We start from the raw sequence: 17,339 nt of genomic DNA, 5'->3' as shown, positions 1-17,339 counted from the left end.
TCCTCTAATCTAAGACCGGTTTAAATGTTTCCTGCATCTCTGTTGCCATGGCAAATGCTTGAAAGACAGAGAACCACCACTATTTCTCCTGACTCCTTACTGGGAAGAGAGGAGGATCTGCATGTGTGTGCTGTGCTTAGTGGGGAAATAGGCAGAATAACCCTGAAACATTGAATTTGTGTGCAGTGGTGTCTGGGCAGTAGCACACCCGCATTGGTGGGGTTTAGGAGTATTTCTGTGCTCTCAACCTGGAAAGGGGGGTGAACGTGATACGCATCTTGAAGATGCTCTTTGGTATGGATGTAACTTCAGCCACCAGTGGTGGGAATTGGAGCAAATCAATGTCTGGTTTAAGTACAGTGTAAAGCACAACCTTATCCAAGGGTCAGTCAATCCTAAAAGAACTAATTTTTTTCATCCTGGGTGAATCCTTAGCGCCTCCGAAGTTCTTGCCCATATCATCTACACCCCAGCCTGAGAGACGGCAGCCACCTCAGAGAAGACACTCCATTGAAAAGGAAACGCCAACCAATGTGAGACAGTTCCTACCACCTTCAAAACAGAGCTCCAGATCACTTGTAAGTGGAGTGGGTGGTAGGAGAGAGAAAAAGAGGCATGCTAAGAGTGTAATGAAAATTAAAGCTTGGCTGCAGTGTGATTAGAACTTGACTCAAAGCAAGCTCTCTCAATTCCGAAACAGCCCTCGGCTGCTAAAGGTGTTCTGAAGTCAAGACTGAACTTTGTCTCTCTAGTGTGTGTATCCAAGAGCCCGGGTCCTCGTGCCTCAGGGAGCACTGGCACTGAGTGGGACTCTGGGTAAGGCCACGTGTCGTGATTTTATTTCAGAGCGTTAACAACACAGAGGAACTTCACCCTGCTGATTTTCTCTTTGAACAGAGACAATTCCAAAGCAGTGGATGGATGTGGGGGGACTTTGTAGTTGTCAGAGGTGTTTTAGTAGGAGTGGAATGGTTTCTTTTCTGCCCACCTTAAGAGCTCAAGTGGTAATGTTTATACACATGAAAGCACTTGCAGTAATCCAAATCAAGGTTTGTCTTTGTTACCTTCTTGAGGTTACTGAGGTAAACCCCCCCTGTGCTATGGCTTGAAAAGAAAGCACAGTACATTTGATCAATTAGCTTTAATTATGAGATGTTTTCCAACAGAGTATAAACAGCCAAGGGTATGAAATCCTGGTGTGTTTATGCTGACCTGCTGATTTGGTGCTTTGGCATTTCATGCAGGATATGTTCCTCAACTCTTTTCCTAACAGCAGGGTTTTGAAGTACGCCCCATGAGGTGCTGGTGAAAAGAGAAATCAATAAACACACTCTAGTCTGGAAGGGAAGGGAATAGCCACCCCATCACTTGCTGTGCAGTGTATTAATGGGCTTTGAAGACTGCTCCTCTTGGCCTGAGAGATGGCAGCCAGGATCCAAACTTCTTAGATGGAAAGTAACTTCCAAATATTCCCACAACATGCTTCCTGCTTTTCAGAGGGTCTGCCAGATTTGGTTCATTGTACCCTTCCATCTAGAATCTAGTTTCTCGTTCCAGGTGGAAGTCAGGCAGTAGCATGTTGGTGAATGCACAACATGAGTAGTCTTCTGCCAAAGACAACTTGGAGCAGAACATGCTGCACCAGAACCAAGCTGGAAGTTTCTTCAGCATGCATTTGAAAATCCTGCCATGTGAAATGGCTTGCCTTGTCATTGCCTACTGCCCTCACTGCATGTGGAAGCACAAGTTTTATTTTCTGATAGGCCCAGAGTCATTCACTGTTTAAGGGGCAGAGGGGAGAGAGAGTTGTATGCTACACTAAGGCATTTGCTCCATCACACTTGTAGTGCATCTAAGTATCTTACCCTGAAAAAGTCATCTCAATTATATTCAAAGGGATCACACAACTTAAAATCCTCTAATTAAGCTGCTATTTTAAATAGGTCAGACAGCTTCTTAATAGGACCTTTTTGAGCACATTTTTTCCCTCTGTCAGTCTCTTCCCTGACATACACCTAGAAGAAGATATCCAAAATGAATCCACTGCAGAAAAATGAATTCAATTATTCCACTCCCTCTTAGAAATGCTAAAGGAAAAGTGAAGACATTCTTTGTATTGAGGATGATAAGAAACTGGAACAGGTTGCCCAAGGAGGCTGTGGATGCCTGCTCCCTGCAGGTGTTCAAGGCCAGGTCAGATGAGGTCTTGAGCAACTTGATCTAGTGGAAGGTGTCCCTGCCCATGGCAGGGATCTTGGAACTAGATGATCTTTAAGGTTCGTTCCAACCCAAACCATTCTGTGACTGTATGAACAAGCCATTGAGTCAGTCAGGCTAATGTGGGGACATATGAGAGAGGTTTTACTGGTTAATTTTGGGGTTTTCTTTTATGTTTTGTTGAGTGGTTTAAAACTTCAGAGAACAGTCCCCTGGCTTGGCTTTGGCTGTGAAGTGAGAAGGAAGGAAAATCAATAGTGAGGTGATGCTGTGTTAATAAGATTGTTTCATGTGATGCCTGGATAGTGAATTCTTTACCTTAGCAATAGTGCCCTCTAGGGTGTGACAGCCAATCCCCACAACACTTTTGTTTCCAGTGTTAGTAGATGATTTCTGATATGCTGGCACTGGCCCAGGTCCACTCTCTGGCTTACTGCAAACCTTCCCCTCCCTGGAGAGATGTCAGCTCCCTTCAGTGGCTGCACCAGATGCCGCGTATGTAACATTGCTGTTCCCGGAGCAAGCGTGCTTGCTGAGTGCAGAGTGTAACTGACTTTGTTACTTGACTTCTTGATCCCTTCCTCCAGGACTGATGGAGTTTCATTTCTTATCAACCTGCTCCTGTGACCGCAGTTTCTCTCCAAGGTGAAGGAGACCTCGTCAATAACTATGCCAGTGAAAACAGGCAGGAGTTTGCTACCGTCTCTTAGCAGGATTAGCAACAAACTGCTCTGTCTTGCATACTAACGATGGTTTTGTCAACTGGCATCTCATCAGACAGAGGGAGTTAGACCTAAGTAGGTGGGGAGGGGAAACAGGCTTGGAAAGATGCCCAGTGGAGTCCTTTTGATATGTCACCCAACATGGAGAGGCAGGGCTGCTCAGGTTTTTTGGGGGGGAGCAGCCTGGTGAGATGCTTGCTGGAGTGAGCTGATGCGGTGCGTAATTGGTGAGGAGAAGCCAGTGTCCTGTGATGTACAAATGAATGTCTGATTGCTTTTTGAATTATTATCATGATTATTTTTCCTGACCCAGAGGACCAAAGCTAATGGTTTTGTTTACACACAGCGTTCGCTTCTCTGCTTCCTATCTATTGTTCAGGTTCCTAGGATAACCAGTTTATTTCCAAGGATGAGTTTCAGACCACTTTTTTCAACTGTGCAAACAGCTTCTCTGCTCAGCTCTCATCCCGTTGAAGCAGCCATGTGTGGGGTGGCAGGGGCTATGTACTATCTCTGTGAGAGAGCTTTTGCCAGCAGGTGGAAACCCACAAAGGTTTGCCTCTTTTTGCTGGCTTTGGAAATCACCTTCACCAGCATGTTCCCTCGCCTAGGGGAGCACTTCCTAAGCTGTGGCAAGAATTAAAGCTCAGGCTGGGACACTGCACCTGATTGACACTGATTTCAATGTGTGTAGGATATTTGTGTGTCTTCAATCACCTCATGGGGAAAAGAAATCAATCCTGAAAGGACAGCAAACTAAAAATGCAACATGACAAGATTATCAATGGGACAGACCTTAAATGTTACAGCACTTGAAGATCCTGCAGCAAAAATCCAGCAGAACCATTGCAATCCTTGGACTGTGTTGAAAAGAATAAGGCTTTCTGTTTCTAACAAAAGTGTAGAGTGGAAAGATATTTGCAGTTGGTTTTACTTGAAAACCTACATGTGGTTTTGATCCTCAGGTATCAGAACATGCAGTAACTAGTGGCCATGCACCAGGACAGGTGAATTCCCTAACAAAAAACCCAGTTCCCTTTATCCCTGAACAGGAATAAGTTTTTTCCCCCCTTCTTTTTCTTGTCCCAGATGGTAAGTGAGAGTGTGAGACCTGCTGCAGGAGAATTTATAGTTGAGATGCCCAGGTGACTTCTTGGAAAATGTCAGTCTGCAGAAGCAAGCAGTGTTTAAAGTGCTTGCCTCATTGTGAGTTGCAGAGTTTAGAGGCTAATCCTGCACTTGCTCATATTGCAGTTTACTGGGCCAGCTCATTTGAATGCCTGGTGCCAGCCTTTAATGAGGACTTTTATGAGGGCTTTCTTACTGTAAGAACCAGTTAGTCACAAGGAGCTTTTAGGGGCGTTGTTTGCTGAAAGTGACCTACAAAGCACTTTATTTCACATTAGGGAGATGCAATTCTTACTACCTGCTTTTCCTGAGTACAACCAAAATTACATCTGAAGTTATTATGGTGTATAGAGTAAGACTGCACAGAGTGTTAAGCCAGTTCTCATGAGGAGCTTGGAAACTTCAGAAATACTGGTTTTAAGTAAGAGGGGTTTTTTCCTTTAAAGCTACCAATTCTGACTTGTCTTGAATATTGCAATGAGTGTTGAGTACAGTCCCAGAAAGACCAAGACCAGTCACCCCCCTTTTTGTCTGTGGTACGTTCTGCTGTATGCAAGTGTTGCAGAGAGGCAGCTATAGGTGAGAGGCCTGGAGTGTAGATCCCCGCTGGAAGTTTGAGCAAGAATTCCAAGGCGTCGTTGTGTAATGAAGTTTAGTCAGCTTTTAGCATACTTTTAATTAATTTCAATGCCTTAGAGGTAGTGTAGAAACAAAAGATTTTCTTGTGTACTTTTTACTCCAAAAAAGGGACAAAAAAAACCAAACCAAAAAGCACCACAAGAAGAGGGTTTTTTCTGAAATCAGCGTAATATTTATCTTTGATTTAATGTTGCATTAACATTTTGTTGTCCTTGTGTAACCTCTGGAATTAAAACATTAGCATTTAAACATGTGGACATTTTCTATGTTTGCCCTGTTGCCTGCTGGCTCTTTCTACATGCCTTAGTGATGACCATTTTTGATTGGTACAACAACAGGCCCACACTATTCCCCTAGTGCCTGCTCTACACCTGTAGCAGATCTGCAGACTTTCTTCAAAGGAGCAAACTTCCCTGACGTCATCGCTCTGTAAATTAAAGGAATGGTTAAAGGAATGGGCGTTCATGAGGGGGAAGGAAGAGCTTCAAGTAAGACACCTACTTCTAAAGGACTTAAAGCTCTGATTGATTACAAGTATTCAGTCAGGCTCATTCAGCCGGGACAGCTTCCCTCAGGCTCCCAGGATGCAGACCGGAGGGGTGTTGCTGGCATTGTCTGCGTGAGGCTTTCCCACCCACTTCCTCTCCCATCTGTCCCAGCTTTCAGCGGTGCCCTCTCCATAGCCAGGCAGTTGCTATGGGAAGAACCCAGAAAGAAACGTTGAGAGCTGCCTGTTAGCTGTACACTTGCTCCTGAGGAGCAGAGGTCACCTTGTTGTGGCTGTGCAGTTTCACACCTCAGAGCAAACTGCAGTTGCTTTTGATGGAGCTTGCTCTGTCCAGAAAACCAGGGGGCCCTCTGCCCCAAAGGCTTAGCTGGCAAATCTAACAAAGTTAATCCTAGGCTTTTGTGGGGTACCTTAAACAGAGCGAAGTTTCTTTGTGTTCCCTTTCTAGATAGGTAAGACAACAGCTTTTAAAAATGTGGTGGTTCCTAAATGCTAATGTTTGCCAGGTCTGCAACCTAGAAAGATTTTTCTTTTTGACCTAATGGAAAGACAGAACAGACCTCTGAGGAGACAGAAATGGAGCATTGCACAGCTAATCCCATCCATCGCTTCAGTTTGTAAATGAGGCCTCGGAACTGTCAGCCACCTCTTTGTATTTGCAGGAGACATTCCCTTCATTTATTCAGGGAGCAGTGCATGACATTGTTGCTCCTGCACAGTAGCCCCTCTGGGCTGACTGAAAAGGTTCGCCGAGCATAAAGCGATGGGAGTTCCTACAGAGGTTTCTGTCTTTCTGTTGGAAATGTGTAATCAACTACAGGGCTGGATTACAAATTGGGTTGGTGTTCTTTATTCTCTGGTACCAAATTCAGGAGCTCTCTGCTCAATATTCTTCTAAATGCTGGAATACAGGAGAGATGCACCATTTTCCAAGTGGGAAGTTGTGTTGCTAGCCTCTGTGTGAGTCTCTGCCATTAATAATGCAACGCTGGGTAACCAGTTCTCCTGCTTCCTGTTGGGAGATTACTCTGTAAAGCTTACATTGCAGCTGTTCCCTTCCTGGGGCAGAAAGGAGAACTTTCCTGTCGGAACTGATGTAACTTTTAGCAGTCTTGGTGTGATTCCGGTGATGTGAGCACCAAGATGTGGTACCACTGAATAAAAATTTCTGCTAGAGTGGGCTACTAACAACTTTCCTTGGCCACCCTGGGTATCACAAAGTCTCAGAGAAGCTGCGTGTCTTCAAACACTGTCTTTAAAAGCAATGCCATCTGCCAAATTACCTTTTCCCTGTCAAATCGCAAACCTGGATGTTGAGTGCTTTGAAACCAATCTTTACAGTATCAGAGACAGTCAAGTGGTTGGAGGAGGAAAGATGAAGCAAACTGCCATTGTTGCAAGGGCTGAACATCAGACCATTTAGATCACACGCAGTCTCTGATGGTCTGGAACTCATGTGATGCCCATGAAAGAGCCAGTGCTATTCCAGTTGGAAGGGAGAAGCCCTCTGTTTCTGGAGTTACTAACCAGGTGGCTGGTTGTCTAGGTTGATGTCTGGAAGAAGCCCTCTGACTCCAAAATAACACCCTTTCTTTGGCTTCCAGGAGGAGTTCTGCTACCCAGTGGAATGCCTAGCTCTAACGGTGGAGGAGGTCATGCACATCCGTCAGGTGCTGGTGAAGGCAGAGCTGGAAAAGTACCAGCAGTATAAAGATGTCTACACTGCTCTCAAGAAAGGAAAGGTAGGGCTGGCTATGGGGAGGCTCCAAGGCTTATTATGGGAGGCTGGTGCACATTTGTTTCTTACCCTGTGCTGGAGAGGAGGCATCCACCAGGCACATGGGTCAGCTTCCTTGAATTACCACAACTCATCATGATAGTCCCTTGTTTGTTTAGGTTGTCTGTGAAATGCAGGAGCATCTGCTGTTAGCAGAGTACGTTTCTCTGTGTGTGTGTGCGCGTGAACTTCACAGGCTGAAGGGATTTCTGTCCTTCTGCAGCACTGCTTAGCATTTCTGTTCCAGAAAATGCAGAAAGCAGTAGGGAACTACAAGTTCTTCACATGACTCCTTGCTATCAAGCAAAGAAGGAATGAAAGCCTTCAGAGAAGTCAGACAACATGTGACCACAGGAGGAGGTTTATTATTAGGGAACCCATTAATTACCACATCATATTCTGTAAAGTACAGACTGGGAACTGGTATTTACCAGCAGTGTCCTTTCCTCACACTTCTGTCTTGTGCTTCAACACCTCCAGCAAGTGTATTCTGCCCTCACAGCAGTGTTTTACTTACAGGCTTACCTGTGTCTACTGTGCAGATTTAATCTAAAGATTTAATGCATTTAAGGTGGAGGAACAAGAATCTGAAAGTATCATTCAGTATGTCCAGATATTGCCTGTTGTCATGACAGAGGTTTATGTCCATTTGTTCTTGTGTTCTTCTAACAGTTGCTCTCTGCGTTCTTCTTCTAGCTCTGCTTTTGCTGCCGAACAAGAAGGTTTTCTTTCTTTACCTGGTCTTACACTTGTCAGTTCTGTAAGAGGTAAGTATTTAGTATCTGGTAGTAAATGAGTAGTGCTTCAGAGGGGAAAATGATGACTGACAGGTTAGAAACGTTCAGATGTTTCTGCTGTTTCCTCTCAATTGCTTTGATTTCTGTAACAGCCAATGTTACAGAAAAATTATGCCAAGGGAGTTCTTTCCTCAGTGATGGAATTGCCTCCTTGGACTGAAACTCCTGGCTGAAGGTGAGAGGAAGGCTCATTTCTTCTTTAAGCTGATGGGAGAATGAGATGGCATTTACTCAGACTCCCCAGGCAACAGTTCCATAATCTCTGTTGCTGGGGGAAACATTTCCTTGTGCATTATTTTTGGAGTATTGATGGGGGAAGAAGGGAAAGGGAATTTTAAGTGAAATGGTGAAGTCTGGAGATGTGTGGAATCACTGACTTACCTCCTCACAAAAAGAGTACTCTTTAGAGCAAAACCAGTTTGCCTTTTTTCCCTCTCTTTTTTGATTTAGCCATAGTTGTTTAGCATTTCTCCTTGCTTTTGGCTTCATGTCCTGACTGGAGCTATTGCACTGAAGTAGCTTTAACAATAAATACATTTGCTTCAGGGAAGCACAGGGGAGGATTCCAGCTCCCAAACATACTGCTTTTCATTGATTTGAATGTCATTTTTGCCAGTGAAATGATTCCTGCTTTCCCTTTCTTACACAGGCCTGTGTGCTCACACTGCTGCAAGAAAGTAAGTAACCTTATGGTGAGACCCCTCCTAAAATGTAGCTGCAGACTTTGTGGTGACACTGCATGTTCCATCTCAACAGATGCGGTTGCCATCGAAGCCATATTCAACTCTCCCCATCTTCTCACTGGGTCCTTCCACCTTGCAAAGAGGAGAGAGCTTTATGAGGCCAGAGAAACCCTCCACCAGTCACCACCATTCGCTGCGGAGCATGTCCAGGTGGGAAACAGCCCTTCCTCCATCTTGCATGTTGAGTTATCAATCTTTAAGAAGATGCTGCCTGCCTTGTTTGCTCATAGAATCATAGAATGGTCTGGGTTGGAAGGGACCTCCAAAGGTCATCTAATCCTAGCCCCTCTGCAGTCAGCAGGGACATCCTCAACTAGATCAGGTTGCCCAGAGCCCTGTCAAGCCTCACCCTGAATATCTTCAGGGATGGGGCCTCCAACCACCTCCCTGGGCAACCTGTTCCAGTGTTCCACCACCCTAATTGTTGTTGCCAATGTTTCTAATGCTTGTAGTAACCTTTTGGAAGCTTGACAGTCCCTGTCCCCTCTGCTCATTGCTTTGATCTACAGCAATGCTATCAGCATATCTGAAACCTCTTCCACATTATAGGTGAAAAATGACTCTGGGCCAACTGACACGTGTGATGCTGTGCTGCTTCAGTGGTGACCTGGCAGTGCTGGGTTAACAGCTGGACTTGATCTTCAAGGTCTCTTCCAACCTAAATGATTCTGTGATTCTATAACTTTAGTTGTGGAGTACCTCTGTCAATGGTGTCTTATCCTGGTGTCAGTAAACTCTCCAGAGATCAATCTGGCAGGCTGGAATCACTCCCTGAATGGGAATTCAGTGATGTCTTGCACAGATTTAGCTTTTATTTTCCCTATTTTTTCTCATTATCTGGAGTGCTGTGCTCAGCTCTGGAGTCCTCAGCACAAGGACATTACCCTGTTGGATAGGATCCAGAGGAGGCCACAAAAATGATTAGAGGGCTGGAACCCCTCTGCTGTGAGGACAGGCTGAGAGAGTTTGGGTTGTTTGGCTCTGGGGAGACCTTCCTGTGGCCTTTAGGACTTAAAGGACTGAAAGGGGCCTGTAAGACTTTTTAACAGGACCTGTTGCACAGGACAAGGGGTGATGGTTTTAAACTTAAAAGAGGGGAGATTTAGACTGGATATTAGGAAGAAATGTTTTACAGTGAGGGTAGTGAAACCCTTATCCCAGGTTGCCCAGGGAGGCGGTAGTGCTCCATCCCTGAACCAGTCCACGTCGGGTTGTTTGGAGCTCTGAACAACCTGCTCTAGTTGCAGATATCCCTGCTGACTGCAGAGGGGTTGGACTAGATGATCATTTAAAGGTCCCTTCCAACCCAAACCATTCTATGCTTTTTATGGTTGACTCTTTTCTCACTTTGATATTATCAAGCTACCTACTGGTTTTGTATCTTATACACATGTGGTTGCCAAAGCAAACCAAAGAAATTAAAGTAGAAGCTCCTTTATGAGGACATCTACAGTAGGAGCCCTGTGCATGAGTCACTCTGATGGTGGGTCAAATTAGCCAAGTGTGTCATCTCCTTATAGTAATGAGTAAGGCTGTTTTAGCCAAAGTCAGTGTTACCGTGCCCTCAGTGACCCTGCAGTCTGGCTGAGGCAGGCAGAAGCTGTCCTGTCTGGTATTTGCTCTCCTGGTGTTGTTTTTGAGACAGGAGAGAAGAAGATTGGGCTCAAGCTCATTCTGATGAGTGCTGTTTCCCTGAAGGGGGTGTCCCATGGGCCACTGTTCAATAACATGACAGTTCCTGCTCTTCTGCCCTCCAGGTTGACATCGAGGTCCAAATCTGTGGATAAGTCCCAGGAAGAGTTTCCCAAAGAGTTGATGGAGGACTGGAGCACAATGGAGGTGTGTGTGGACTGCAAGAAGTTTATTTCAGAAATCATCAATTCGAGCCGGCGCAGCCTGTCCCTGGCCAACAAGCGAGCCAGGTTAAAAAGGAAGACACAGTCCTTCTACATGTCGTCACCGGGAACCTCGGAGTACTGCCCCTCGGAAAGGACTATCAATGAGATCTGAGCCCTGTGCCTTTTGCTTTGCTTCTGTCTTCATGAGGTCATTGTCCATCAGCACGGTCACCGAAACCAGGTTCTCGTTCCGTTGCTTTGTCTCACTCAACTGGTGTGGATTTGCATTAGGAATCCCCACTCCAGTGGTTCCCAGGGGCACAGAACGCCACGCCAGGGGCTCCGCAGAACACCGCATACTGGGGCAGTTGCTGGTGCTGGAAGGAAAGCAAGGGTTTGAAATTGTTGCCTCCTCCGTACATGGGTGTGGAAACTAGGAAGCCTTTTCTTGCTTTCAGTCTGTTTTTAATCATGCTTTGAGTCATTTTTTCAGGAGATGAGCTGCAAATGTTCAAAGGAGAGCCCAGTCTCCAAGTGTCAGTGTTAGCACAGTAGCCAACAGTAAGTCACTGTGGTGTCACCACCATCTGACACGACCTAGCTGAGCCAGCAAAGGGTTGTGGCGTGCACGAGGCCCCCAGTGTGAGCGGCTGTGCTCAAAACCGTCTTTCCTTGAGCCCTTTGGGTTGATCAGGGTTCAACACAGGACTCCACAACGTCTGTGTCCTAGGGCAAAAGAGGCACTGAAGCTCTTTGCCCCTGTGGTCGGCAATTCCCCTGAGCTGCTGTACTTCTTTAAGCCTTAGTGTACTTCCAAGTGTCTCCTGAGCAGCTTTTAGTAGTTTACTTTCTATCTTGAATGTATGATGGCAACAACTACTAGTAGCAGTTTACTTTAGTAGCAGACAGAGCTGTACAGGTGATGAGGAGGATGGGAAATAAGGGAGGCTTCTCATCTGAACAGCTGGGAAGCTGTTCTGGTGGTTCCTGAGAGGGCAGGGCGGGTGAGGTGTACATTTGTATTATAACGGAGCACAGGGATGCTGCTGTGGTTGTGTCTGGCAGCAGCATGTCCACTGTCAGCCCCATTTTTTCTGGGGCTTGTAACTTGGCTGTAAAAATTCGTGTTCTGCTGATAATTTGGGACAGAGATGTCTCAGATTGGGAGCAATCTCTCTCTTTTTGGTTTTGTGTTTTCTTTTTCCCTTTCTAATTCACTCACAGAAGAGTGCTAGACTAGCTGTTGAGAAGCTCCAGCAGTGTGACATTGACATCTCATGCCTTTTTCTTTCTTTTTTTTGCACTTTTTTTACATTCAAAATGCCTTTTTTTTTCTTTTCATTCAGGCATAGGCAGAGTTTAGTCAATAACTGGGGGAGGGAGCAGATAATTTTGGTGTTTAAAACCAAGCTAACATAGCCAAGTTATTAATACTTGAAAATCAACTACTGTAACTTTTTCGTAGATTTTTTAATACCCTGAGGCATATTTAATATCTTACAAGTGGTGTATTATAGAGTGACATAGCAGAGAAGTTTCAGATCTATTTATTAACATTTCTATACTTTGCATTAATGAGAGATACCTCAGAACTGCTCCAAAGTAGTTGGGACTTGGTTTCTGTGATGTGATTTGAAAGACCTGGTCATCAAACCAGATCCTCCCTCATACACTGGAAAGCCCAGAAGGGCTGGCCCTGGTGAGGCTCTCTGTGGGGTGCCAGGGGTGCTTAGCTCCCTCCCATGTGGTAGCTGGGCTCCAGCCCCACCATGAGTTGCCTTCTGCTGCCCAGGGGAAGAGGGCTTCCCCAACAGAGTGTATTTGCACGTTATGTTGCAGCCTTGGGAGCAGCCACTCACATCTTACCTTTTGAGTTGATTTGAAAAGCACATGAAAAGTCTCCTTAAACCTTCCCAGGGTGTCATCCACTCCTAATCTCTTTGAATGCGCCCTTGGACAATGAGAATGTGGACAGATGCAGGGCCTATCAGAATACTGGGGTGGTTTTTTGCTGAACTGATGCAGACAGGAAAAGCAGGGCTCAGGGCTGAGTCCCCTCAAAGCTGTCCTGTGTAAGGTCAGCTGTCATTGACCTGGCCTTGGGGTTCCTCTGGGAACAATGTCTTGCACATGAAAGCACCTGGAGTTCTGGTGTGAGGCAGGGGTGTAGGACTGCATGCGGTGAGCAGCACGGGCAGGCTGATCTGGCAGCTCTGCTGCTGCTAGAGGGGTCGCCTGGTCTCAGTCACATCAGCACTTTGTCTTGTTTCCGTGCCAAAACCAGGCTGCATGTTTGCTACACAGTGCTTCAGGAAAGGGAGACTGGAGGACAAGGTGACATCTCACTTGGCACCTCCCCTCTTGTCCTTCTTAGCCTTTTCTCCCGGAATTGCCCCAGCCACACAGTAGGATTGCTTAGGCCTCTGCACAAAGTCCTCTTCCCTCGAGTCACTGTGGTGCAGGGTAGCCAGCATGTTTCTTTGAGAGGGATACAGGATGTTGCAGAACAGGCAGGATGAAGGACTAAGTAAAGCTTGAGAGTCTGAAGTGCAAAAAGACCCTTGGTGCTCCACTACACCTTGGCAATGTCTGAGTGGCCTTGGGGAAGTGCTGGAGCCTCATCATCCAGGCTTTGCCCTCAAGGGCTGCCTGGCAGCCCTTGGCTCAGGCCAGGCTCTGCTGCGACAACACGGTAGTCATACAAACGGCCCCAGTCATACAAACTGCCCCACATTGGGCCAGGGCCTGGATAACCTCCCTTTTTACCTGGAGAGAACACTGTGCTGCTGACACACTGTGGCAGGCTTCAGAAAATATACAGAGACTGCCTCACCCTCCTATCCTTTCCTCTGTGGCACAGCTGCTCCACATTCTCCTGCATTTCGCTGTGCTCTGGCAGCAGCAGCAGTGGGTTGGTTAGTCAGGGGAAGGCAGAGGGAGCAGGCCTTACTGGCTGCCTGGCTCTCTGGCTATTTTTAGCTTTCCATCTCTTCGCCTGCACCAGCATCCTGAAGCTGCCGCAGACACTGGCCAGCCTGTCCTAGTTAGCATCAGAACCTCACCAGAGCCTCAGGGGGTGGGACCAGAAGCTTTGTAAATAGTTGTAATATATTTACTAATACTTAGAAGCCTCCCTCAATCATGCAACGGGCATTGACTCTCTCATGGTGTTCCACGAAGGAAATGAGTCCTATTTATGTGTGTGCTGGCTGTTACCTCGAGTAGAGTTAAAGCTTTCGGCCCCTTAACACTGACTGCCCTCCACGTAGGCACTTTTAGAGCAAAGCACTGCCGGTGAGCAAGCAGAAGTGCCACACTCAGCTCCCTGTCAGGGGTTTTTGATATGTTACTGGTTTTGGTAGCTTTATTAATATGCCCAAAGTCTGTTGAAATAAATCACAGGGGGACCCAAGGAGTGAAAAACAGCACTGGCAGCATCGCTTACCGTGTTTTGCCTGTGAGCCTGGTTGTGGGGAATTCGGCTCTGCCTCACAGTGGTGATGAAGGGAACAAGCAGACCTTGGCCGCAGCTCTCAGATCTGATCTTCCAGCTGTTGGTGGTGACAGTAGTGCGGGGGTGTTGCTGGGTTTGTACCATTTCCCCATTGCTTCCTTTCCACGGAGAGGGGTGTTACCTGGCAAAAATAAAATCCCTTTCCATTATGGCCCTTGTCTGTGTTAATTATTCATGTGGAAACTGGCTTAGAGGTTCTGTCTCTCCCTTTTCATGCTTTTGTAGCTTGGCAAGATCAGTCAGATGTTCCTTTTGTCAAAGAATTGTTAATGAAGATGATGGTGTGAGAGCTGAACGCTGGCTGGGCTGCATGAAGGGACAGAAATGTGTCCACAGTACTCTGAGAATAGCAATAAAACTGCTTGTGTGACCCCAGTGCTGTGACTAGCACCTGGTCACCATTTCCAGCCAACCCCCTCTGTGGCCAATGTATTGCTGCTTCCAGCACTGAAGGTCTGTACCTGTGTGTTGCCCAGGACAAGTTCTCCACTTCTCATCTTTGGAGGGAAATGCTAGAAGGCTTTTGGAGAAGTTTTTTGATTGATTTAGTTTTTAAACTAGAATTGGAGACATTTTTCTCACAACTGTTGATGTTCTCTTCTCTTTCAAGCTCCTCTTTTTCCCCAGGCAGGTTCAGCATCAGCTGCCACAGTTAGTTACTGGCTGCATGCTCTCTATAGGTTAAGAACTCATTTCAGAAGCTCCAACTTCAGGCTCCTGATCGCTACCTTCATGCTTTAATTCATCCAGCAGCTCTGTACCTCTCTTAGGAATGTTTCTTACGAGCTCACACTCATATGTAAAACAGTGACAGCACACAGGCATCAGGGAAAGGTGCTGTGACTGTATGCTCTGGTGCTACAGCTTATGGGTTCTGTCAGTGGTACCACAACGTTTTAGACCATTTCCCTGTGGATAACTCGGAGCTGCTCTGGTTTATTTCTTCTTCTTTTGTATGTATGCATCTTAAGGGCAAATTGGGAATGTTTATGACCATCAATTCTGGCTGTAAAGATCTGTTTTGTTGCTGCTGTCTGATTTTTACTATTGTGCTTCTGATTTTTTGGGTACCTGAAATTACTGTTCACCAAAGGTTCCTGGTAGGAAAACAACCAGAGGGGGCATCAGTCCAGCCTGACGTGGCACACAAAGACAGAGAACCTGTTCCCTCACACCTAAGTTCATGAGCACTGTGCCCATGGCAGTTCAATAGAGTCCAGCACCACAGTCCTCTCCCACTGGGTGAGTTAGTGCCAGCGACCCAGTGCAAGGGGTGTGCAGCACCCACCAGCTCCAGCAGCCCCAAGCAGAAGGAGCCCATGGTCCTCCCTGAAGATCCCAGCACTGCTCTTGTTGCTCGGTTGACCTGGTACAAGCTGTGAGCCTTTCTGTGTCCTAGGGCTCCATCAGCAGAAACAGGGACTGCCAAGTGTATAAAGACCTTTGAGAGATGCTGAGGAAGAGATGGGAGCTCAGTGTCAGAGCTAGCAGGATCCTGCACTGCAGCTTTCCACCAGCTGTTGATACCTGATACAAAGTGGTACCACTTCAGGTGCACTGAAATCCAGGTAGCTGAAACTTTACAACACTTGACAAGCAGATGTTTGAGTTTACCACAGTAGTCTGCACTCAACAGATGTGTCATAATGAAGGGAGATGGAGCATAATCAGGACATGGAGATAAAGAGTTATCAAATGGACACCGGAAATCTTATGTGGTGGTGGCTTTGCTTAGTTCTACTAAACTGCAGTTCAGGGTTTTTCCCATGTCTCCTCTAGTTGGGCTGTTTTTTGCAGAGGCTGTGCCTGGTGGAACCCAGTGTTGGATACACAAGTAGCTCAGGATCTGTTTTGAAACAGTGATGGAAGCTGCTGCAGTCTGCAAAGGTGTCAGGATGGTCTTTGTAGAACAGTTCTAGAGGACACCCCTTGGAACAGACCTTTCTGTAGCTTCATAAAACACCACATTTTTAAGCAGATCAGTTAAGTCTTTGGAGGTGCCAGGATGCTTCATGTACAGTTCACAGCTGGGAAAGACCTGTTTGGTTATTTACCCATGTGATTAAAAAAAGCCCTGCAAGTGCAAAAAAGGTGAAGATCCAGTATGGAAACACACATTCCTGGTGCCTCCCATGCAGCTGTAGCCTTTACAGTAAGCTGCTGGTCCAGGAGCCAGCAATGCTTTGGCATTTGCAGGACAGACTGTCGGCCATATGTTGTTAACCTGGATTTCAGGGGCTGCTAAACCCAGAATTAATGGGCATGGGCATGAGTTGATGCCTCTGCTGCAGAAAGTTGGCTTCCAAAGTTCAGTGGAAATAAGCATCAGTAAAGTTCATGTGTATATATTGGGGCTGCATTTGCATGGCCCAGTTTACAGGCAAGGGAGAGAGGCCGAGGCCCAGTTTGGCTTAGACATATAAGAGGGACATGTTCTATTGTAAGGGCTGGTGGTCACAGCACCTGTGAACTAGAAAGCAAAGCAAAGACACAATGAGAAGTGTGTTTGAGCTGGTTCCCCCTCCCCAACCCCTCTCCTTTAATAAAGGGAAGAAAGGTAATCCCAAACAGGAGATGCACTTTTTGGACATGAAGAGGCCGAAAGCACAAACCCTTCTCCTTTGAACTTCTGCTTCTGTGCTGTCACTGTGCATGTACCATCTCTGCAGCTTCAGGTAGAACAGGAGCATCAGCTCTAATGGAGAAAGGCAATAGAATTGTCTTCTGCTTGTTTTCATGTTATGTGGTACTGAAATGCAATTTCTTGTTTATGCATTACTAATAAAAAGTTCTTTCAAATGACCCAGCCTTGGTCTGGCATCCTTGGGCTAGCTAAAGACAGTGATCACCACTGCTTACACAGCACAGCTGGAAAGGGCATGATCCACCTTGGTGTGGTCAGGTTGAGACCTGATCCTGAACTGCAGCTGCAGCTTTTAACTAGGTTAGAAGCAAAATGAAAGAAGAGTAAGAAGGGAAAGTATCATACCAGCAGAGCCCCAAATTAGGAGCTCTTATGGATGAGTTCTCTTCCAACCTGGTTAATTCTATTCTATCTGACCTGCAGAGGCCTTCCAATAAATCAGATTTCAGAAAATTCCAGAGTGGTGGGAGTTGAAAGGGACCTCTGAAGATCATCTAGTCCAAATTTCCTGCTAGATAGAGCAAGGCTGCCTAGAGTAAGTCACAGAGGGACCTTAAAACTCACTCATCTCATTAAGAGGTCAGAACCTTCACAAAAATGCCTTTTCATTGAACAAATGCCCAGCATGACCTGCAGCTGCTGGGCCACAGCCCACAACTGTTGTGATTCTGCCTGGTGGCAAGTAGGGCCAGGGTAAGAAGATAGTTTATTAGACACATAAGGTCTTATTAAGTAGTCAAGGATAACCATAGAATCCCAGCTGGTTTTGATAACTTTCCTGTTCTGCTGCAAAATGAAGCACCACCAGATCC

The 17,339-nt window shown here is 46.2% G+C and overlaps 1 protein-coding gene across 4 annotated transcripts in view; it reads left to right on the top strand.

Moving 5' to 3' along the window:
* Positions 1 to 16,681, top strand: part of SPIRE1 (spire type actin nucleation factor 1) — a 155,883-nt gene extending 139,202 nt beyond the window's left edge. For 2 of the 4 annotated variants that reach the window (XM_068147640.1, XM_068147641.1), the window contains 7 exons: positions 436 to 578; positions 3,319 to 3,492; positions 6,819 to 6,956; positions 7,688 to 7,758; positions 8,438 to 8,465; positions 8,545 to 8,681; positions 10,289 to 16,681. In XM_068147640.1, coding sequence (XP_068003741.1) covers positions 436 to 578; positions 3,319 to 3,492; positions 6,819 to 6,956; positions 7,688 to 7,758; positions 8,438 to 8,465; positions 8,545 to 8,681; positions 10,289 to 10,541 — 944 coding nt within the window. In that variant the 3' untranslated portion in view covers positions 10,542 to 16,681. The remainder of the gene's footprint in view (positions 1 to 435; positions 579 to 3,318; positions 3,493 to 6,818; positions 6,957 to 7,687; positions 7,759 to 8,437; positions 8,466 to 8,544; positions 8,682 to 10,288) is intronic. The other 2 variants (XM_068147642.1, XM_068147643.1) reach the window with 1 other exon arrangement.
* Positions 16,682 to 17,339: the final 658 nt, after the last annotated feature.

Source organism: Melanerpes formicivorus, unplaced genomic scaffold, assembly GCF_026170545.1.
Source record: "Melanerpes formicivorus ecotype bairdi unplaced genomic scaffold, bMelFor1.0.p_v2 SCAF_15, whole genome shotgun sequence".
Lineage (NCBI taxonomy): Eukaryota > Metazoa > Chordata > Aves > Piciformes > Picidae > Melanerpes > Melanerpes formicivorus.
Note: the sequence above shows the minus strand (reverse complement) of the source record. Positions and strands in the feature narration are given on the sequence as shown.